The sequence below is a fragment of the Hakea prostrata genome, chromosome 4, assembly GCF_041222555.1.
Source record: "Hakea prostrata isolate BN-2017 chromosome 4, UWA_Hpros_2, whole genome shotgun sequence".
Lineage (NCBI taxonomy): Eukaryota > Viridiplantae > Streptophyta > Magnoliopsida > Proteales > Proteaceae > Hakea > Hakea prostrata.
Window position 1 is genome coordinate 18,547,743 of NC_142603.1, and position 24,703 is coordinate 18,572,445.

A 24,703-nucleotide genomic window follows, 5' to 3' on the forward strand; every position below is an offset into this window, starting at 1 on the left:
CTCACCACCTTTGCAAGTGAGAAGCAAATTTCATTGTATGACCAAGACCCGGATGACTGCCAATATTGACCATTTTACATTGAACCTGGTCCAACTGCTAAAGTGGGAACTCGATTTTCAATTGGATTTTTTTTTGGTAAAAGATGATTTTCAATTGACACAAGAAATTTTTATAATTAAATGTCTCTTGTGTAAATTGTATCTCACATGGTGTAAGTCAATAATATAGACTTTCCTTGCTTACCGATTATGGAACCATTGAATTTTCCTTTTCCACTCATTAATAACTCGAACCCAGAAAAAAACAGAAAGAGAGCCTAAACGAAAAATCGCTTTGGCTTTTCTTTTTTAAATTGAAATTTTATTTGATTCCCTTTTTCTTATTAAAAAAATTGAACATGATGACTTCAACTATGTGACTTTATGTTTTCAGAGTCTAATCCATTTTCCATGTTCAGCAAAGGAACATTTAGTCAATGCCATAGACATGCCTTTCCACAAAATGGTGAGAGAGTGTAGTTTTTAGAAATTTGCATTTATAAATTTTGTTTATTTGTCAATGTTGGTTGTTTATCAGAAATTCATTTTCTCTCAGATATGGCACTTTCACCGCACAGACAAATATTATGAACAATATTTCAAGGGTGTGGAGGTTTATTACGAAACTACTTTGCTTTCAATATAAAGATAGAAATTTTAATGGAACTGAGTTCTCTACTGCAGATCATGAAATTAACATGAAGATAAATCATTTCATACATTACCCAAAAGTGAAAAATAAAAAAAGAAAAGAAGAAAAGAGAGGTTGACCCATGAAATTCCAAGGAGATAGTTTAGTTGACAAATGATGATTATTTAAGGAACCATGAGGTCATGAGTTCGATTAATTACGCCTATCTCTATGGCAGAATGACACGGTCTAAGCTACATCAATGCTGAGATTGAAAAAATAGAAAACTTTGAGCTTTATCTAACAACAGATCTAATCCTAATACATTCTAGTTTACGAGGTTATGAAGTTTGTAAGGAACCACGGGAATAATCGAGCCAAAGGCCTAGAACCCCCTTGTGTTAAAGGACACAAGATGTGCTACCATTTAGTACACAACTTAACAATATTTTTTTTCCATTTTATTTTAAAGCAAATTATATGCACTTTTTAGGTTTGTAAACTATTACGTTTGCATCCCTGTGTTAGAGGACCCAGATGGGTTGATCTCATGAGACAAGTGAAAATATTGCTCACTCACCCCGAGACCAAACGATCTACTTTTTGCCGGATGTTAAAGGAAAATTTTAAATCTATCCATTTTTTCATGGATGAACCCCGTGTGTCCACCCCATCTTTATCCAAAGCTACATGAAAAGGGTTGAAAGGATTGGATGAAAAAATCAAAAGCACTCCTTGCATGCATGTAGACTACACTTTAGATTTATTTATTTATTTTATTTTTAAACTATTTAGAATACAAGAACGATCTCTGGCCCCTCTCGAAGAGAGTCTCCCAATGAATACTTAATAAGCTAAAAGATTTTACCACATGTAATATTCTAATTCAATGGCGTTCATTGTATTTATCTTAATTGTTGAGTTAAAATATTAATGTGTGTCAATGATGGGTTTGTAAAGCGGTTAAAGGCCCAACTTCACTCGGGGAGGTCTTGGGTTCTCATCTATTCGGCGGAATTAATTATATAAAAGCTCTCTTGAGGATGTCACTCATCCATAAGGAGAACCTCTATAAAAAAAGGTCTTTAAATGTGGTTAAAATCCTATAACTCATTAGAAGAGCCCTTCCAAGGAGAGAATCCTCCCGATCTAGAGTCTCTTTCTCAAAATATTTTCATTTCTTATCAACAAAATAAGAACGCTAGAGGGGCTATCTGCAAGCCCATCAATTGCCCATTTATCTGGCTCAATGGGCTTTTGGAGGGCTTTGCCCGAGCAAGTTAAGTTGTGTTTGGGCCTTTCAGCTTCCCAAGGCGTAATCACGCGCGCAACTTCCAAACACAGACTTGTAAAGGGCCCAAAAAGAAAAAAAAAATAATAGGTGGACAGGGAGAAAGGGTTTCTCTGCAGTTCGCTTTGCAGATTCAGCGTCTCTGCTCACGTCGTCTTCTCCCCAAAATCAGAGGCTTCGAGGGAAATCTCTATTGCTCTGTCTCTGTGTCATGCAAGCACACGGACATCAGTGATAAGCGAAGGCGATGGAACGAAGCATATTAGAAAGCGAACGTCTTCAAATGGAGCAGATAAGGGAGCTTGAAATGGAGGAATTGCAGGTCGAGGAAGTCGACGACACTCGTTCCTCATCATCTGACGCTTCTGAGTAAGCCAATAGTCTCTTTCCGTTATCAAATTTTAAATTTCCCCTCCACCGAAAGTGTTCTCTGGTTCCTTAATATAAAATAAATTTGCTCTCAATTCCGGATTTTGAGCAAGATAACGATCGCAATTGGCAGCTTAATATCAAATTAATTATTGTCTTTTCCAAGTCATTGTATAATGCTTTAGATTCCTTGCTTGTTGGTTTCAGGTTCCTTTTGCCTGACATCTCTTAATCAAGAACTCAGAAAGAAAATTGTAAACCACTATGTTTTGCCTCTTTACGCGTCTATTTTCTATGGATATTCAATATAGTGACTCAAAATTGGGATGGGATTAAACTAAGATGTGGGGGGCTAATCCTGCTGTTGAAAATTTATCTTAAACATGGCATATTGCCTTATTCGCTGCACAGTCTGCAACACCTTGTTGAAGGCATTTATTCTCTGTGCTTCCTATAGCTCGATATAGAAAGTCCTCTGTGGTTCTTGATATAATTCTTGTTTTGCAGCAGCTTATTTAGTTCTTACAACCTGTCCTAAAAAAGCTTATGGTTCTTAAGATGACCTTTTCTGTTCCTGGAGTTTATGGTATTCAACAGCACTTTGCCTTGTTCACAGAAGGTGGCTCATTGGTGACGGCCCAATAAGTCAAACCTAAAATAAGTAGTTAGGAATGAAATCTGGAGTAATGGATTAGAGCTTGTGCAGGGCAGATGAGGAGTGTCGAAGACTGCTACCTTAGAGAGACTGTCCCTGTTTTGTTATCGTTAGGGTATAGGTAGTTGTAGTTGCGGATCACCTCCCTCTGTTCCCAACTTTTGAATGAGGCTTGAAAGATATAAATCCAAAGAAATTCACTGACATCAAACTTGGGTCGTTCTTTGGGATAATTATCAATTAAAAGGTCTATCTTGTATGAATTATTGGTTTGATACCAATTATGGTGGTCACTTGAGCATGTGAAGGTACAGAATCGAAATGATTGAAGACTAGTTGGTAGTTTTTTCCCTGTATATCCCATGCCATATCTGAAGACAAACAGATGGCACACATGTTGTGTTACTTTGAATTATATTATATGACTCACTGGTGTGAGTTGGCCTGTAAGAAGCCCTTCTGATGTTGTGCTGTAGAGACAACTCCTTTTTGTACATTCAGTCTTGAATATGATCCAATGATGTGATTTAGGCTGAAAGAAGCACTCCTGCTGTAATATTCCACTGGCCACTCTTTGTGTTTTCACCTGTCTATTTCACACACAAGCGCAAAAAAGACCAAAGCATTCGATTTGTATGAGTCCTTTCTTTCAGGTTTAGGATTAGTAATTAAACATTTCATACATAAAATGTATCAATCAACTTATGTTGATATGATGAATCACATACACCACCAATCGTTTCGTTGAGCCATGAACCGTGCAAATAGAAGTTATTGTTCAATTAGATAAAGCTAAACACAGAAAGAATGGTAACCATCATGAGGAAAGGAGTGGTTACCAAAATTCTACAAGGACATGCCCTATCTCTGAGTTAGGAAAACAGTCTTCCTATGCTTCTCAACATTGGACAAGTACATAAATACTATCGCAACTGTGTGGCCTCCAAGCTATTTATTGCAAGTTTTACCTCCTTTGGTGCATGAACTTGGTACAGTTTATTTTGGGCCATTTAAATTTTTTAAAACAATGGCCCTATCAGATTTTGAAATATCGAAGTCCAAATAGGAGATTGACTTTGGACCCAGGTTGGTAGGTTACAGCATACCAATAGGTACTATTCTATATATAGTTTAGCGATAGAAATCATCATAGTTGCTACTGTTGGCGAACCAAGGTGTTGGAGAGGGTAAAAGAGCAAGCTGACACCAACTAGGCAGTCAAGGCAACCAGGCACCTAAATTGACAAGGTTGACTGGATGACACCTTGACAGCTTGGGTTAAAGCTTAGAATTAATGTAAAAATATATAGAGATCTCACTGAGGTACCGATATCTTACGTTGACACTGTTTCCTTAACTTGTCTTCTGTCTTTTTTCTGCCCTTGAAAATGCTGAGATCTTGGTGAGACCTTGTTCCGTACTCATCAGGTAGAGAAATTATGCAACTGTCGTGTGATTTATGAGGAAAAAAGGGTGCTACGCATGCAAAAGGTTCCTGCCACTGTCGGGGGCGGTCGGAATACATGCAGCCTTACTCCTGCTTTTGCAGAGTGGCTTTTCCTGTGTTGAGCCAAATGACAATTTGGTCACAGTGGAGCAACCTTGCATTCATCGTAGGCCCATCCTCACGAGACTTTCATTAATTTAGTTATTGTAGTTTAAGGTTAAATTTTGATAGCAACTTATGAGAATTGTTTTCAAGTATATATGCACCTACTTTTCTGGTGAAATTACCTTTTATTCTATTGTCACTACTACCATCTATGACTCCTAAATTTTGTGGTGTTGAATTGAAGTAATCGTGGAGATGGGGGAGAAGGTCCAAGTGGTGGATTTACCTATGACACACATTTGGCTTCCTTGCATACTTATCTTGGTGGTAGGCACTCGGAGACACTGGTGCTTGTTTCCCGAAAGTTTTTACTTTTGATTGTTAGAAGCTTTATGATTCACTTGTACTTCACAGATGTGGAAGACACTCATCACAGGCTAACTTTCTTGGATGGTGGTGCTGTCTTGAACCTTCCAGTGTTCTATCTTGAAGGTAACTAGTTTTGGCACAAAAAAATGGTTTTATTTTTTAATGTCTCTCTCTCTCTTGTGGTGTGATTTCCCATTTTCCTTTATTTAATATTATTCTGAATTTGTATGTCAGTATTGTGGTTAGTGATCAACCTTAGTAGTTGTTGTCTTAAGATGAAATCCATTTAAAAAGAAAACCATTCAAGTAAAAGCTCTTCCCCCCCTTCTTTCTAGGTACTTGATTTTTTTTTTCCGGTACAAAGACGGGGCTAACAACCCAAAGGAACAAACAGAAAACTTAACTTAAACAAGACTCTCTAGGTACTTGATTTTACTTGAATATTTTCATATTGTGGGGTTTCATGTGGAAACAAGCCGAGTTTTGGCGAATGATCGACTTGCCTCTGAAAAGGCATGATAAATTTGTTGGAGAGTATCAAGAAATTGACTTGTTGCACTCACTCCTCTAGAGCTCTTATATTTTCCCCTTCATTACTTTTGCCTCTTTTTTCTGTTTGGAGTTTCATGGTGTTGCTTTTTCTTCCTTTTGTTATCAGGAGCTGTTCTGTTGCCGGAGGCCACTCTTCCTCTGAGACTTGTTCAGCCTAGTTTTATAGCTGCTGTGGACAGAGCACTAACCCAACTCGATAATCCTTGCACAATTGGTGTGGTATGTGATCTATTCTTTAACATATCGTAAGTTTCTCAGTCTGACTTTAACGGCTCAACGGTAAATGTAGAACATTGATTAAAAATTTGGTACAGGTTCGTGTTCATAGGGATCCATATGATGCAAGGCTAAGGTTCTCTTCCATTGGAACAACTGCTGAGGTATAGATTTGAGGAAAACATTTTCAGTAGTGTCTTGAACCTTAATATTGGTATGCTTTGTGAGACTGACGCAAGTGGAGTGGTGAGAATGCATTTATGATATAGATAGTATAATTATTAAGTGGTATTGTAATAATCCAACACAAAAGAAGGTGCAATTGGTCATTAGGGCAATGACAATCATGAGAAGTTTATGTTTTCAATTCTTAAGGTTTCTCTAGTACGGTAGAGAGTAATGTCTGATTTTAACTTGTGGATAAGTGAGGTCTGGCATAATGATGGGTCATAAATCTAAATCTATCGTTTTTGCCAAATTGTTGTCTCTATTAGTATGTCAATATCTATGTGCATCTTGCTTTTATGAGGTGGTGGGCTTATTTTCATACTGGAGCCTAATACAACAATCTGCCTGTTTTTGTAGAGAAATAGACAAATATAGATTGTTGTGACAAATGAAACTAGTTATTGTGAATGCTAAAATGGTTTCTGTACTTCAAATCATTCACAATTTTTACACCAGGTTTTCTGCTTGATTTGCGCCTATTGTCGCAAAATCTAGTTTGGTTGTTAACTCAGTTTCCACTTGTATATAGCAGTCAGCCTATTGCAGCATCATTTAAAAACTTCGAATAAGATTTTCTGTGTGATCTTAGATTGTTACTTCTTAAAGTTAACATTGCTGCAAACAATCAGTCAACCACAAAAACTGATGAAATATTTCCTTGCCCTTTCCTGAAAATGAGATAAAGTGATCCTGTCTGGATGTTCATACTTCATAGTTCATGGTGTTATCTTTGGTATCTTGTTCTGGTTTGGTAAGATTTGTGGCATTTATCTGTTAGTCTTATGGTGGTTATTCACTAAATTGTGTAATATTACCAACAGCTTATTAGATTTCCAATGCAATGTCCCAGATTCGGAAGTATCGCAGGTTAGAGGATGGTTCATTAAATGTGGTTACTCGTGGTCAACAGCGATTTCGTCTACGACGTCCTTGGATAGATGTGGATGGAGTTGTAAGAATTACTTTGATTTTCTGACAGACATGAGATTTGGTACTTATGTGTTTCATGTAACTGATTTGTTAGCTGTTACCATATTTGCAGCCATATGCAGAAATCCAAGTTATCCAGGAAGATTCTCCTTTGAGGACACCCAAGGATGCTGTTGGACAGACAGCATCTGTAAGCAACTCACGGAGTAGGCATTTCTTGGCCAGTTCGTCCTGATGTTTCCAAGCAACATGGATGTGGGTATGGGGGCCATGATTCTGAAACAATGTCTGAGAATAGCTTTGAGAATGATCTTTCTCCAACTGAAATGAGACTGCATCAGTCTGCAATTGATTCCCACAGAGAGCATGATAGGATTGATGGAAGGACAAGCAGTGAAGATGACGAGTCTGAATGCAACCCTAGTAGTTGGTGGTGGAGGTCCAGCACTTATGACTCTGGGAGGTCAACTCACTTGATGATTGAGAGAGGTAGTGAAAATAACAGCTCTGGTGAAGTGTGTGGTAACCAGCTCCTAGTTGGAAAAGGGAGGAAGGAACACCGACGGGCGAACTCAAAATGGTTGCGTGGACCTCCACGAGCATTTTGGCCCCAGTGGGTTTACCAGATGTATGACTCCTATTTTCTTGCTTGGCGGGCTGCAGGTAATGTGACTGGAGTGACAGTTTGTTCCGTAATTGATAGATGTAGCACTTGATAGGTTTTCTAGTATCATATATAGCAACCCCGCATTATCCCATCAAAATTTATAGGCTTCACGGATCCTTCGACAACAATTTAGGAAAGATTAAGATACTCAAAAAGGGAGCTGAAATTAGGAGCAAAGGACACTAGAATGAAGAAATGAGATAATAGAATGAAAGTGAAAGGGTAGAGCAAAGCCCTGGAAATCTTGAAAAACTCAGCTACATGGTGTTGACAACGCGTATCCTTGCTCGCCAAGAGGATCTATCTCAGGTCATACTGGGCACCAGTATCATATATACTATTTGTGATTTATGCCTGTATCAATTACTAAATACTTGTCATACTCATTTGCCAATCCTATCCAGTCAATTGCCTCAAAAGCAGAATCAAACTATCATATATTTTTGGGTTTCTACTATTCCTTTCCTGAGATGAGATTGCTTGTTCTAAAAAACAGCCTTTGATTCCTGTTAATACAACGATGCTGCATATAGATACGTGTCATAGACATTCTCAAACATATTCAGTCATTTACTCAAAGCAGATCTGGGTTCCCCCTGTTTCCTTCCTGAGATGAAATGACATGTTCTAGACAGTAGCCTTTGGTTCCCATTAATGTTAGGATGGTGCATATAATAGCTGAGGTTTAAGGGGCCAAGATGAGATGGATTAAGGTCAAGATCTCGATTCAACTTGACGCATAAAAGTGCCCTCATTTGATTCAAGACGAGTTATCACTAGAACTTGATCAAGTGGGTAGATTTATTTTGGTTTTTTTAATCAATATTTGCTGGGAAAATTTTCAAAGTTGCCCCTGTGTTTTGGTATAGAAAGCTTACCTCTTGAAGTTGTTGTTGTCCCCCCCCCCCCCCCCCGAATTTATGAAATGTATGCTTTGATTACTTTTGTTTTGACTAGATTTTGTGCTCTAAATGGGGTATTTTGGACATTTAGTTCATTGTAGCAGTTACAACCTATTGGTTTGAAATTAATCTCTAATTTAGACATGGTTTTTTAAAATAAATCTTATATTGCCATTGTGTTCAAAAGGCCTAAAATAAACAATATAGGATGTTGTAAACCCTTTTTCCTACATTATATCCACCCAGATGGTCAATCGAGTTGGCAGAGTAAAAAATACATCCCAGCTCATAGAGATCTTGCCCCAACTCAATCTTTTAGGGAGCGACTTTGGCAGTGAGAGCAAGATCTTGAAACATGGTGCATGTTATGTGTGTGTTTGGACATGGAATGTTGATTGGCCTACATCTTAGAAATATGACAGTTATATGCAGCAGATAATAGTGCCTGAGTGATATATTTTTAGACAAAGTAACAGAAATGCTTAAAGCATTCAAGTTTTTGGATTCAATATAGCTAGTGCATGGAAATATTGTGGTCTTGGGCTAAATTTTTCAATAAATAGAGAAGGCTTTCTTTCTTCCGATGTTTTGTCAAATTTGCCTTATTATGGGTTCTGGAAAAACTCCCACTTCTCTTCCTTGTCCCTCGAACCTAAAATGCTAATTGTTAGAAAGTCGGTTCATTGAGAAACAAAATGATATCTCTGCTTGATTGCCTCCCTCCTCTCCCAACTCACACCACCCCCAACCAAACAAATAAATTGACGGAATGTAACTGTATTTTATCATTTCTGAATTGTATCAATGATAGCAACCATTTTGCAGATATGTGGAGACAAATAGTACGCGTTCCTAGCATGGACGATCTTGTAAAGAAGCCGGACCTTTTATCATTCTGTATTGCCAGCAAAATTCCTCTGTCTGAATCTACTCGGCAGGAACTGCTAGAGATAGATGGAGTTTCCTATAGATTGCGTCGGGAAATTGAGTTACTTGAATGTTTTGATCGTATACGCTGCAAGAACTGTCAGGTAGTATGGTCTTATTAGATATATGTGTATCACTTAATTATCATTGCAATCTTAAACCTACATTTGAATGATTCTGTTGCAAAAGCTAAAACTGGAAATTAAGGATACCACTAATTTTACATTGAAGGAAGAGGTTGGTTTTGGATAATGGGAGTTGTTATGTAGTTTTGGAACCTAGTATTTGTTGTATGTGATGCTGTAACACTAAATTGGCTGGACTGACTGGCTCTGGAACCTCAAGTCCAAAAAAGTACCAGGCTAACTTGGGTTTTGATTACAGTGGTTGGTAGGGTGTTCTGTAATCTTCATTCTATTCAATTTGGAGTTAATGCTTCTATAAATATGCAAAGGAAACAAAGAATACTCCTATCCCAGTTTAGTCTTATTAAAATTGGATTCTTTGCTTCTTTTCTGTATTTATGGAAGAATGTACTCATTTACATACAAATTGAATGGAGTGAAGTTTTCTTGAGCTTGCAAAGCTTGCCAATGCTGGTGAGTTGCATATAATGCTGCTTGGGTGGTTGTTACTTTGCTTTCAATATCTTCCTATTCGTAGCTACCATCTTCCTGTCATCCCTTCTTTTTTTAATCTTCATATTTCTTAGCTTTTCTTCTCCAGTTTCCTTGTTTTCCCTCTGCTTGTTTCTCCTATACCTTTCTGCTACTTTATTCTTCTCTTTTAGCAGTATTGTTGACCTAAGTAAAGTTTCATTCGAAGTCCAATTTTTGCATTCCATCTGAACTGGATATTATGGATGTGGGAACACCTGGCATATGCAAAACTATAGAACATCACTCCTAAAGCCTCTGCTTGCTGTGAGATTGAACCAGGAATAACTGCTGGTTCTATAGGTTATCTCCAGGTCCTGTTTTAGGTTCTCCTCACACCATTCCAGGCTGCAATTTTGAGGGGTACTTGGTGGAGTTGTTAAGAGTTTTATCGGTGGCCTTCACCTGAAATTTCAGCCCAAGCATAGGCCTGTTGAGAGAGTTCTCTCAATTTGAATTTCTCCCACTGCCACTGGTGTTCATCAAATGTTGAATTTTAAAGACAATCCTTCGGTTTGGTTATTTCTAATCCTAACTTATTTCCTGTTTTTCAAAAGTACCCTGTTTTTTCCTTTACCCAAATTTATGCTTTCATTTCAAGCCTGTATCTGTTTTTTAAGTACAATCCCTCTTGTATCCTAACTCATATTTTCCTTCCAAAGTTACCTTTTAGGATTCTTTTTTGTTACTAAATCATCACCCCTCTTTTAAAGTCTTTGGTCTATTTACAAAATTGTCATCACTCTTTAGTACTTGGCCATTGGACACTCAATAGGGTCCATGGCAACGAAAATTGGGCCTTCCAGTCCTGTAGTCACATTAGCTTGCGACTTTAGTGGATGAAGTGCCTGGACATTAACCAATCAACATGTCTTTTGGCGAGTTGTTCCAGTAATGACTACACCAGTAGTGTAGTGTCTTCATCCTGTGAGCTCAATACAAATAGAAAAACCCTATAGGCATTTAATATCCAGTTTTTTTCTTTTTCTTTTTTATTTATTTTTATTTTTTTCCACCCTTCTGGGTTGGGGGGGGGGGGTTGGGTTTTGTTTGAGAGGACTCAAAAGAGTTTCTGAAACATGTATGGAACATCAAAACACCAGCACTTTCTCAGTTACATGAGCCATACACAAGAGGCTTTCTTGTCCGTAGAGGACCTAACAGAAGACCGTGCTCCGAAGCTATTGCACTGAGAGGACAAATATGTGCAGTAGAACCTTCAAGTCTTGCATACTAGTTAAGTCTTTTTACAAGTGGTTAACATGAAAAAGGCAATTTATTGATTGGAGAATAGTAATTTGGTGAAGTATGGTAGTGTTAAATAAACAAACAGGTGGAACGCCAAAAATTTCTTGTATAATCATCTTCTTGTGCCCTTTATGCAGGCTTTGATTAGTAAAGATTTTTGTGATTCCGTTCTTGAGTGCTTTGCTGATATGGCTTTACATACTGTTTTGATTATTTTTTTTCCAAATCATAACAAAATTTCCTGTTCTTGCAGACTATAATTGCAAAACGAAGTGATATGTTGGTGATGTCTAGTGATGGCCCCCTTGGTGCTTATGCGAATCCACATGGTTTTGTACACGAGATCATGACTGTCTACAAAGTGAATGGCTTAGCACTAAATGGACATGCATCCACAGAGCATAGCTGGTTCCCAAAGTATGATTTTGAGCTGTCTCTTGACTTATTTTTGAACTTCATATTACTTTGTTTCCTGACATTATAATTTTCTCCACTGTCTGCTTTAGTCATTGCACATCATATGGAACCTGTGAACTTGAAGTTTCTTGGAAGTTTTGGGCAAATATGATGCTCTACTTGTATAATTAAAAGTTGTATAGTATAGTTTAGTTGTTGGCTTACTCATGTTTGTTATCGTTTGCTATATATTTTTCAGTATTAAGAAATCTGTTATAGATAACTTAGGTATGGCAATTAGGGTTTAGTTTAAGGTGCGCCATCAAAATCTTTTATAGATGGTAGACAGATAGAACACAGTAATGGGCTCATGTCTACTATAAGCTTGGGTTGAGTTTTACAGGTTGGACCCTTTTATCAATGCGTAGCTGTTATTCATTGCAGTGGACCAAAAGTATGGGTAGAAGAGAAAGGAGAAAGTTGTCAGAAGTGAAGAGAAAGGAGAGCAGACCACTTATTCAAGCACTGTTGAACAGCCTTATGTTAATAATTAAGGGAGTTCTGATGGGTAAAATAAACAGCCCTACTTGTTTCTAACCAACCATTAGCCCCTGAATAGAAATTATTTTCATAGACAATAAGGACAAGAGTTTGGAAGCCTGCATGCAAGAAGTTAAGGCAGGAGAAAAGGCATGGTAAGGATAAGCTATTGAAAATCTTAATCTGGATGCTCAGATGGAGCGGGGCTTTTCACTAGTATGGGAGCTCCAGCTATTCCTATTATTCTTAAAAATGGCTTGCTTAAGTTCAACAAGGAAATCCTTCCCCTAACTTGACATTGCTGGAGGAGTTGGAATCAATTCTATTTGACCTTCACTTACCTCAAATTTCTTGACCTGCTGACATTGGGTGATGAGAATTTGTGGTCTTGTATTTCTTGAACAAAACCCTTGTAGGCCACTAGGTAGTAGAGTCTCTGGGAGGAAATACTCAAAACTATCTTGGCATTTACTCTTCCATAGGAACACTAGCAGCTAATGTTGTCCACAAATTGTGTGACAAATTTTCCGACTTTTTCATTACTGTCATAATGGGGTTTTCCATTATCATTTCTTGTTGCTAATTGACTGCTAATTTAACTGTTTCTGTAGGTATGCTTGGACATGTGCCGTCTGTGCCACTTGTGAATCATTCATGGGGTGGCTTTTCACGGCCACTGAGAAGAACATGAAGCCCAAATCATTTTGGGGTATTAGGACTTCCGAAGTCTCCGATGATACGCGTGGCTCCCAAGTTGCAGATGGTGGCTCCTGAGACTTAGAGGTATTAATGTTGAAATCATTTACTTCTGTGTATATATAGGTTTTACCTGATTCATACCCTAAAAGAATACAGTTGTGCCGAACATAAAGTTATGTGGCCACTTGTTAAGCCATTTGGTTCACATGGTTCCAGAGGTGGATAACCATTTTTTGATACGCATAATGGGTTAGGTTTTACTTTTAGAGTTTCTGAAAAGAAATGAAGAAAATTTTGTTTGTAAATTGTAATTGTCAATCCTACTAAATATGAGATCCACAATGGAAAGCAATTGCTTTAACATTGGAGCATATGATCATAATTCCCTGCAAAACCTCATCTCATCACTGGGAATCACCGAGTTGTAAAATCAAGATAACCATGGGAATCACCGAGTTGTAAAATCATAACATTTTGGTTGGAAAATGCTGAAGTTCAGATGCCTCAGGAGGATAAGTAGATGGAATAGATCTGTTGAGACTGAGGTTGCACTAGGGTTAGGGTCCATATTGTTAGTTTCAGAGAAATCTCTTTTTAATATAGTATTTATTTTCTTTTTAAAATATTGGCCTCTCACTTTCTCGTTAGGAATTGGGAACTAGGAATAGAATAACAACTTATGAATCCCAACATATTTCATAAATATTTTTACTCACAACAATTAAACACATTTTTGACTACATAGATTTGACTTTTCTTGATCAACTGAGTATTGGAATCTTATAAGTTAACGGTGTCTTTAACATTATCTCCAAATAGGGGTGCAAATTTGGTCTTGGTTGTGCAAACTCACCTTGTCTTGCCCTGAGCCTTAACAAATTTGTAATCAAAGTTTCTGTCCGTTGTATGGGTTAGAGTCAGGTCATGGATTAGGGTTAGGATTTGGTTGAGTTAAACTGTGGAAGCCTGACAACATTCAAATCCAAACAGTGTCTTATGAAAAAATTGTTAGTTCTGGGTGGTTCAACGCCACCAAAATTCCAAATTTCTTTTTTTTTGTGGGTAAAGACAAAAATTCCAGCTTATATGGGTGAAAAGCAAGCACACAGGGAGAGGCTTCTATGAGTTGGGGTTGGAAGATTTTGTTTTTGTCACACCTGTTCGCTACATATTTAAGGGAGAGATTTATTTATGGTTCATCCTGTAGTGTTGAGAGGTAGATGCTTTGATCCCAAAGCTTTCACCCATTTCCTTAATTCTTTCTTCCATGGAAGAGTGGTGGAGATTAGATTTAGTTGTCAATTAGCATGACATCATTCTCATTTAACCACCTTATTCGGTTTGGGAGTCCATCAATACATCTTTAGACTTGCTTTGGTTGTAAGAGGAAGTATATGGAAGTGAAGTTTTTTAAACGAAAAAAAGAAAAAAAAGAAAAAAAAAGTAATCATGACCTATGTGATTGAATTAAGTTAAATAATTTTCATACTATATTTGGTAATAAACATTTGACATGTTTAGTTGTTAAAATCAAAGAAAAATAATTTTTGTTTGTTTTTTTTTTTTTTGTGGGAGTGGTTAAGGATGAAACTTATATTAGTTCCCCTTGAGGATAACGTATAATGATACTTGTTTTAAACTTTGCACCACACATTTAGGCGGGAAACTCTTCTTGAAAAATCAATAATGGAATTTAACATAAATGAGTAGTGTAAAGAGTGAAAGGTAGGAGGATGGGGTCAGATGTTATTTAAGTTTAAACATTATGTCTCATCACAAAAATACCTTTCTTCTTAAGTTGGTTCGACATAACAGTTGTGAGTAAAGCATGCATCTTCAAAGGGACATGGCTTCCTAACTATGAATTATCCCATACCAACCTTGCAGCTGAGGGTAAAGCATGCATCTCTAATGGGGAGATGTTGTTCTAATCATAAAGTGTTCATTATTGCATTAAGGTCAAAGGATTAGTTGATTTGTGATTTGAAACCTTCTCAAGCAAGGCTAGATAGATTTCTATAGTAATTGTTGATACGGAATCTCGCTTGTCCTTCTCTGTCACGAACCTGCAAAATACAAGCTCGATCTTGGGGGGTCGAGGTACGTCTCCGACGAGCAAGTTAGTACCAATAATATGATTTCAACTACTCAATATAGAATTCAAATAATTGATCACACAAAGTATGAATACTTACTACATAAAGCTGCCTGAGGTGCTTATATAGCTTTAGATATCAGAGTTAAACTCCGAATATAACTTTAAGAAGAATTGTGTTAGGAAAGTAACTCTAGAAAGAGTCTTTTACCTGACTTATCCTTTCTAGGAAGTTGGCAGATGATAGAAGTTTATCCTGATCGGGTACTCATGACACGATGGTTGGATCGTCCATTAACACTATGGTCGAGACAACTGTATTGAACCCGTTGGTCGGACCGGTCAGAGTAGAATGACTATTTTAGTCATTAACAGTAACTAATATGGCTCAGTTTACCTTAAATTTCGACGAACATGGTTGATAAGGGTACAACTGAAGTCACAGACACAAGGATTACTATAAGGATTGTGTTTTCCATCCATAATACTAAGAACAACTAAAAAAAATCTACAAAAAGCTTCCAGTTCAGAGGCCTCAGTTTAAGTAATTGGAATTAACCTATGTTAATATAAATAAACCAACTGAAGACAATCAACATATTACTTTTGCACAGTTGAATATGTTTCTTGGCATTATATATAAAAATCTAAATAAACCAACAGAAGACAATCAACAGATTACTTTTGCACAGTTGAATCTTTTTGTTTGCATTATATATAAAAATGTAAACTTAATACGATTTTTACACTACAAGTCCACCACTTAGAAAGAAGAAAAACAAAAGATAAATTCATCAACAACTGCCTATAACAATTTCTAGACAAATTCCAAACTATTTGGAAATGAGAAATTTAAAGAGGGTTAAAAAAGAAAAAAAAAAAAAAAAAAGAAAAGAAAAGAAAAGAAAAGAAAAGAAAAGAAAAGAAAAGAAAAGAAAAGAAAAGAAAAATCAGTCAATCATGATTCTTGTTTGTTAATCTACCTAAAACATGAACAACACCTTTATATGATGAGATGATAAGGACTGCAATTTCACCGTGAAAGTGGCCTCTTTATCGCCTTTTCCAACCAACCATAAATAATGAGAAGCAGATTACAAATGTGGTCACCAAGAATTATCAAGAGTCTCGTTTTCTTAGCTGGCTTCCTCTGAATGTACAAACATTGCTACATCACGCCATTTCATGCTCTGCAGCTAAGCTTTCTTCAGTGTCTCTCCATTAAATTCTTGCATCAGGATGAGCTCACCGAGTCTTCCATCAGAGAAAATAATCCTACCTTTTCTACCTACAAGGATCTCCAAAATAGAAAACGACCCATGTCCCTGTGTCCTCTCGCTATAAAACCCACCAGAACACCTGAAGCTTCATTCTGTTTCTGATCGAACTCAGACAGTACTTGAAATTCAATCTTCATTTCTTCCTAGTTTTCATTTCAGTTCTCTCCTGGAGCTCCAAGCGCGCGCATGGCAGTAACTACTGTATCAATCCACAGCATATTATCACGTATCAATCTAGAAGAGTTCGATCTTGATCAAATTATGTCTATAATTGCAGAACCAGAAGGAAAGGTTACAAACCCAGAAGCTCTGATCTCTGGAATGCCTACGGTTTGTTCTACAGAAAATAAGTGTATCGTGTGCATGGAAGGATTTGACAAAGCCGAAGAAGAAGAAGAAGAAGATAAGAGAGGGAAACAAATGCCTTGTGGTCATGTTTATCATACACCTTGCATCTGCAACTGGCTCTCCCTTCACAATTCCTGCCCCATGTGTCGCTGCCCCATTTCATCGTCCATTGCTCATGCAGTTTGACCTGATGATCTCAATTTCTTCATCTTCTCCAACTTGACATCCATGGTTACTGGTTGTTCTTTTGTGGGTACGTAGCATTTTTTCCTTGTAGTGTTGATGATTCGCAGACACTATTAGAAGATCTCATCAATGGAATCAAAATCATTGAATCGTGTAAAACACATGTATAGACAAAGGTGACACGATATTGATTAAAATACTATGAAAGTGAACTTTTACTTGTAACAAATTGAAATACAAAGTGATGGTAGATTATAATCTGTCTCCTTGTACCAAAAAGAGAGAAGAGGAAAAAACAAGAGAGTTTTTCTTGGACCACTCAATAGTCAATAGCACGAGAGCACAATGTGAAAGATGAAACTTCTAGGTGCATTACTATAGTCGTTGTCCTTAAGACGTAATTCACCCCACGGAAGGTGTTATAAGGCAGGTGAACCGTCTCCAGACAAAACCCAAGAACAGTTTTGCTATTGTAAAACTAGAAGATATTCATAGAATTGAGGTGCCTGTACAATTCATGATTCTGTTCGGATTGATCGATTTCACGATCTAACGGTTCCGATTAAACCATCGAATAGATATGTGTATCATATTATACCAGATTGAATCCAATGGATCTACTCCCATCGCCCTTGATCTTGGTCAAAATACACGATTCATATCTAAGTGTGTGCGTGTGCGCGCCAAAAGTGCCTAAACAACTCACCCGCGCTTTTACAGTACACCGTCCTCACTCGTATATTACACACGCATTGGCATGTCTTAATATTATAAATCAAAGTTAATAAGCGGCATCTATTAGTTAACTTGGATTTCGATTTTTTGGTTTCCGATGTAGGACTAAATAAAAACACTTTCTTAAAATATCTAAAGAAAAATTTTACGCACCTATAAATCCAATAAAATAAATCCTTTATTTTTTTTTAATAAAAATAATACATCAGAGTTTGCTGGAAGAACCTTACCTGTATTCTTTTGCTTTTCATCTTTTGTCACAATATATCTATAATTATATTTATAAATTAGTTGCATTAAATCTTTGACTTGTATAAGATTTTTCAAGTTACACGCATAAATGGTGTGTAAAAACTAAATATTTTGAAAAGAGATAATATTGTTATGTCATTATTAAAAGATGTCATCAAGTGCGTGTAATTTTTGTTATTTTCCAGCATACTTACCAAATATCTTTGGACCACCATCATTGAAAGATATTATAAGTTAGTAAAATAATAAAAAGATGATGTTATAATTATTTAAAGATTCTCTTGATATTGTAGTCTATCATCTATAATATATTCCTTGAGTTTTTATTTATTTTACTAATAAACAAAAGAAAATAATTATATCACATGTAGAAATTTTCTTATATATTTTTTATCCCTTCGGGATCTACTAAGAAAATTATTTTGATTTAACAATTTAGGCTTTTTGATACAGTCATCGTACATAAGGCCAACAAAATTTCTTCATAAAATTAATCATAATGTAAAAATTTCTTCATAAAATTAATCCTTTTTACATGAAGCAATGAAATAACCACAACATTGCTCTCTAAGGGTGTCAATTTGATATCCAAAGGGTGATCAAATATATAAAAGACTATCATATTGATGTGTCCAAAAATTGTTCAGTCTTCGGATTCTTACAAAACAACGTCAGTTGTAGGCCGACTCAGAGGTCGGGAAGCCACCTTCGAAGGTTAAGTCAGTAGTTGGAACACTATAAAGCTTTGGCTAGTTGTAGACTTGAATTGAATAACAATAATGGAAGGAAATGATTCAAATACCTTTGCTATGTGCGAACCTTTAGTTTATATAGGGTTTATCTGTTATTCTTGATCGTTGGATTTGTTAATGATCTTTCTTAGTGGTCGTCCGGTCGTAGGGTCTTTCCCCCTTTTTTTCCGGAGTCAGTTATAGTTTTCTCGTATGGCACGATCGTGTATCCCGAATTCCACGAGAACACATTTCTTTTCATAATCGCCGGGTTCCTTCTTCCTCACGCTACTTGATGGTTTAACCTCCGAACCAATCTTGACCAGAGTCATCAACCTGACTGTGACCGAACTCGATTTAATGTTATTTTATCCTTATCACATAACGAACCATTTTAGGAAATAATATAATACAAGTTTCATCAAATGCCATCCTTCCCCTTCCACACCTCATCTCCTCTTCCCCCTACGCAGCCTGTCACCAAACTCATCCGCTTACATTCTTGGAAAAGAGGATACATTGACCTAAAAACTCACACTCAAATTGAATGCTTTGACTTTTTTTCTTTATTTTTTTTAAGGGGAGGTAGTGGAAGGCTTTGACTTTGAGGTACATAAAACAGAGATGACAAATGATCAAATTTAAGTTATGATATTAGTTGACTTGTAATTAAAGATTTGGGTAATGGTTTAAATATCTTAAACTGACTAGTGTTCATAAATAGAGTTAAAGTTAATGTTGTTCTTTGATACTCCATACTCACGTTTTGTTTGATAATCAATTATCAATTGGGCCCCACATATTGGATAATCCATCATGTTCTATGGATTCACATCCTCTGTAACTATAAGGTGTCGATCATTCATTAACCTCTTATACAGAGTTCGTCACATAAACATTGATGGATCAAATAGTAGAGCATGTTTCTTCAAAATATTTCTTTGAATTATCACGATTTTTCCTTACCATTTTCTTATTTTGAGAAACATGCTCCACCATTAGAACCATCGCTATTTACGTGTCGGATTCTTCTTAAAAGGCTGTAGGTTGCCAATGCCGTTGTGGTTGCAAAGGATGTGGATTCGTAATTGCCTTGTTAAATCCTATTCCTCATTTTTGTCTTAAGCATAAAGCATAAAAAATTTCAGGTTCAAAGCTTTGAGCTCTGAAAATGTTTTTGAAAGCAACTTTTATGAAATGCTTTTAAAAGTGTGTTATAGATTATAAAACATGAAAACTACTTGGTGTTTCCAAAAGGTGAGTTTTTTTTCCCCAAAAAAAAAAAAAAAAAAAAACGATGACTTATCAAACAAAAACATTTTCACTATATTCACCAAATGAGAAAAACCTAACGTCAACATGACATCTGTGCATCATCAGCTAACACGTAAAAAGTTGTGGGGTGTCTGCTTTGAGACCAATATTTGGTCTATTTTTGGTAGGAATGGACTTCTCACTGTAGATGTGTCCTTCTTTGAAACCAATATCATATGATTGAAATTCATTTATCACATCAACTTTGCTGATGTGAAAGATAAATAGAATTTCAACCATTTGATGTGATGTACAAGGAATAGAAGGCCATTTCACAGGTCCATTCTCGATAAGGAAATGGATCCGATAAGGAAATGAGTCCATTCCGGGGACACGGTCACATCAAATGGTTGAAATTATTTATCTCACATCACTTAGTTTGACTGATCAATGAATCTTACATTTGAGGCCGAACACAGCACACATTTATAGGAAATGGATGGCGGGTCCACCACCACAAGGAAATGAACCTGACAAATTTCCGCCACTTTGTTTGACTTCTCTCTTATTTGGCCGAAGTTTGTACTAAGCACGAAATCAAGGGCGCCAAATTCCAGAGCCCATATATCAAAGTTGAAGGGGAGCTCCCTGTGATATATATAATACCTGCAACTGTAAGACCCATTTCTCTTCAAAATCCTTCTCTCTCTCTCTCTCTCTTTCTCTAGATATTGGATGGCGGCAACAGCATCATCATGGAAGTCTGATCATGATAATGATAATCTGACGGAGATGGAGATGGAGCGTATGTTCGACCTGGATCTAGCTCTGGTCTTTCCCCAGTTGGCAGTAGAAGATGTCTCCGCAAGTAGTTGTATTGATGGAAAAGACTCATACGAAGAGCACTCTCTGTCTCTGGTATCCAACATGCCTACGGTCATCGTCTCTCCCTCATCAACTAATGTTTGTCCCATTTGTATGGAAGATTTATCAACTACACATCACCCTCAACCAGCAGCAGCAGCAGAAGAAGAAGCTAAACAGATGCCATGCAGCCACATCTTCCACTCATCTTGTATATCAGCTTGGGTTTCTCTCCATCGCTCTTGTCCTCTCTGTCGCTCCTTCTTTCTCCCCTAAAGCCTCCTGAATCCAACTATCGTCTTCTAATCTAATCAATCTCTTTTTTCTTCTCTTATTTATCACCTTTTTTTTTTCTTCTTTAACTTAAATTAATTTATTAAACTTATTTATGTATATTTTTGGGGGGAATTTTGAATTCAAATATATGAGTTTGCTGGCAACCTTGTAATATGTCATTAAATATATAATTATATCTTTTAAACCAATGGTTGCATGAAGCAAGTTGATCATCAACTCTAATCTGATTTAATGGAAACTTTATCCAATTGGGTTCGACGAAAACTTTGACCTTTAGTAAAATTTTCCAATATGAATTTCACATGATCCAATCTAAGTGGTTACTAGCTAGTTGACTTTTATCTTGATGTTAAAAGAACTAAAATTATTTTTTATTATATTAAAAATTCGGTTGACTTTACTATTTGCTGTACCATTTAAGACTGATATAGTAAGATATAGGAACCAAAAGGTACACCGTTTCCATGTGGATTCACATCCTCTGTAATTCTTTTTCCTACAATTCCCTCATAGGATTGTTGTTCAAACTAATTTTGAATTTTATTTAAACCTATGCACAAGATGAAAGTCACAGGATCAATTTGAAAGCTACATTCATGACTAAGATCTGTGATGATCTTGTCAACCCAATCCAATTCTGGATCCCACCAACCTACCTAGTTCTAGACCAATTTACATCAATTCACCAAGTTTCATCGACAATTTATTGTGTATAAAATGGGGTGGGGGTGGGGGACTTTATGAGATCAAACAAAAAATGAACAATTTATTTATTTTTAGATGAAGGATACATGTCCATCAATCAAATTCAAAGGTTGACATACTATTTAGAACATATTCAATTTTTTTATGTTAATTTAATATGAATTTTTATATGTGACTGATAGACATGTATTGATCAAGAGGGAAATGGACCTGATAAAATTTCAAAGTAAAGCTAAGGATTCAGATCATATGCCTTCAACCTACCAATGCCCCCATGCTCCCACATTCAAATGAGGTATTGAGACCCATAGTCACAGATTTGCTTGTGTCAGGTTGAACAGTGTGAGACCCACTCATATGAGTATAGAAGCATGGGAGTCAGACAAGTTGGGGGTAGAGGACTTGGACTCTCCATAGCCCCCTTCCCCTTCTTCTAATTTTTTGAAATTCCCTTAGAGGATATTTCTGACCCTCTTTCCAAGTGTAAAATATTAACAATTGTGCCACTCGTTCGATTTTTTAAATTTTCTAAGAGACCCTTCCGGCCTTCTTTCTTTCTGTGTGAAAACCAACACTTGTCGTCTCTATCTCCCCAAACCCAGACGTTTAGAAATTTCTCACGAGAGACCTCCATGGTTCTCTATTCGATGTAAGAAATACCAGCACTTCTAATATTTTGAATAAAATTTTCATACTGACTTTTTTTAACGTGTGAAAAACCAGCACTCGCACTCATGTATAGAAAATCTCATCTAGTTGGAAACTTGGAATTAATTAACGTCTTATTTTATGATCAACTGCTTTGGCTGGTGTGGTGTGGCTTAATATAAATTATAGGACTATTTTCCCTGTCAAAACGTGATCTCTGCTTTTTGTTTCATAAATGTGCTTCTTTACCATTATAATTGAACCAGCTGGTGGAGCACATCGTTATCAATATAGACAAACTACTCGGAGGAATGATGTTTCCAAAGTAAACGGTCCTTTTTGAGCAGATATTTATTAAAGAAGAAGCAGAAGCAGAAGAAGCAGAAGCAGAAGAAGCAGAGGTTTCCATCATATACTCTTAGTTTTCATTTCATCTCCTCTCCGTCTCTCTCTCTCCTGGAGCTCCAAGTGCATGGCATCAGTAACTAATGTATCAGTGTACAGCATATTATCACGTATCAACCTGGAAGAGTTCGATCTTGATCAAATTATGTCTATAATTGCAGAACCAGAAGGAAAGATTACAAACCCAGAAGCTTTGATCTCTGGAATGCCTACGGTTTGTTCTAATGAAAATAAGTGTATCGTGTGCATGGAAGGATTTGATAAAGCTGAAGAAGAAGAAGAAGAAGATAAGAGAGGGAAACAAATGCCTTGTGGCCATGTTTATCATACACATTGTATCTGCAACTGGCTCGCCCTTCACAATTCCTGCCCAATGTGTCGCTGTCCCATTTCATCATCCATTGGTCATGCAGCTTGACCTGATGATCTCAATTTCTTCGTCTTCTCCAACTTGACATCCAAAGTTACTGTTTGTTCTCTTGTGGGTAGTGTTGAAGATTTGCAGACATCATTAGAAGATCCTTTTTGCTACACGCGGCTCATCATCATTGGAGTCAAATCATTGCATCGTTGAAAACACATGTACACGATATTGATTAAAATACTGTGAAAGTGAAATCTTTACTTGTAGTAAATTGTAATACAAAAAATAAAATAAAATAGAATCTGTCTTTTCTCACTCAAAAAAGAGTTTTTGCTTGTGTTAAACTAAATCAATGAAATGAATAGTTTTAGATCCTTTACCTTAGTGATTTTCTGCAATGGATCTAGACATGGTGCCTCTTTGTGTTCCATTTCTCTTTTTTCAGCTTGTGAACTCTATAGGTTATTTCCACGCTTCCAAATCGGCAAACCACAATGATGGAGGTTCAGGATTAGCTTAGAGAATTCGTAGAGCATGGGAGAGTATTCTTAATCATATGTTTTTATTTGGTTTTTCATCTCTCTATTTATAATGTTTTCCCTCAACCCTAATTTCTTAATGAAGATTTTCCTTAGATTCATTTTAGGGAGGGAATATTAGAGTCTTTTTTAGACTCAATTAAATAGAGGTGTAGTCATCTTAAACTACATAACCATCTTGCCGCCACCTATAGCGCAAATTGTAGTGGGACCCACCCACTAATATTAACAACTTGGAACACGATTTTTATTTTAGCTTGATGGAAGAAACTTACCTTATCCCTATCCTTTTTCTTTTTCTCTTTTGTCACAATATATCTTTAATTATTTTTTATAACTTGATATTTTCATTTAAGTGTCAATCAATTTTGTCTTGTATAAGATTTTTCAAGTTATAGATATAAATGGGTGTGTAAATTCTTTTTCTTCTGAAAGTGAGATAATATTATTATGTCATTATTAAAAGATTTTGTTAGATACATATCATTTTTCTTATTTTTGAGTATACGTATTGTTGTTGTGGAATTCGGTCTCTCATAGTTGATCGCTCGAATCAGCAAAAACGTGCTCGACCGGGGTGTGGTCGATTTTCGTCTCCGACAAATAAATTAGTTCAGACGAACAAAGGAAGTAAGTTCAATCTCTCAATGTATTCAATAACTTAAAAGTGCATACCTTATGAAAATGATCATACTTTTTTATATAATCTTCATTAGTGGATTACGAATAAGAGTTCCTGTTGTAGAGTTGTGTTAGGAACCAACCTCTTCATTGTTAGTTCAATTTCACTTAAAGATAGACTCAAAGTTAAGTTCGAATCATACTTGAGAGGTCAACCCAATATATAAACCAGGTCGAACCCAAATTGAAAGGTTTGGGTTCGACCATGATATCCATATTCGACCATAACAGTATGAAATGATACTAGCTATATGTTATCACTATCAATAAAATATATTAAATAAAAAAAATGACTAATAGATCTATTATAAATTATTTAACGATTCTCTTTAACTATTGGGTTATGAAAAACCCACTGCATAGAACAATCAACAAATAAGAGAAAAGAAAGAACACAATAATTTACGTGGAAAACAATTAAAGGGAAAAAAACTATGGGCAAGAGAGAAAAC

At 36.4% G+C, this 24,703-nt stretch overlaps 3 protein-coding genes across 3 annotated transcripts; all 3 read left to right on the top strand.

The window, feature by feature from the left end:
- Positions 1-2,047: 2,047 nt before the first annotated feature.
- On the top strand, positions 2,048-14,422 carry LOC149018306 (ATP-dependent protease La (LON) domain protein). Its single transcript, XM_089152601.1, is given in 11 exon segments — positions 2,048-2,330; positions 4,782-4,864; positions 4,952-5,029; positions 5,565-5,677; positions 5,773-5,838; positions 6,753-6,854; positions 6,945-7,045; positions 7,047-7,495; positions 9,227-9,432; positions 11,486-11,649; positions 12,780-14,422. Coding segments are annotated over 11 exon segments (1,647 nt in total). The 5' UTR covers positions 2,048-2,208; the 3' UTR covers positions 12,943-14,422.
- A 2,006-nt stretch (positions 14,423-16,428) lies between these two features.
- LOC149018307 (E3 ubiquitin-protein ligase RING1-like) lies at positions 16,429-16,776 on the top strand. Its single transcript, XM_089153877.1, has one exon. The coding sequence runs from the start codon at positions 16,429-16,431 to the stop codon at positions 16,774-16,776; it is 348 nt and encodes a 115-aa protein (XP_089010003.1).
- A 5,958-nt stretch (positions 16,777-22,734) lies between these two features.
- On the top strand, positions 22,735-23,085 carry LOC149018308 (putative E3 ubiquitin-protein ligase RHC1A). Its single transcript, XM_089153878.1, has one exon. It carries the CDS (start codon positions 22,735-22,737, stop codon positions 23,083-23,085), a length of 351 nt encoding a protein of 116 aa, XP_089010004.1.
- Positions 23,086-24,703: the final 1,618 nt, after the last annotated feature.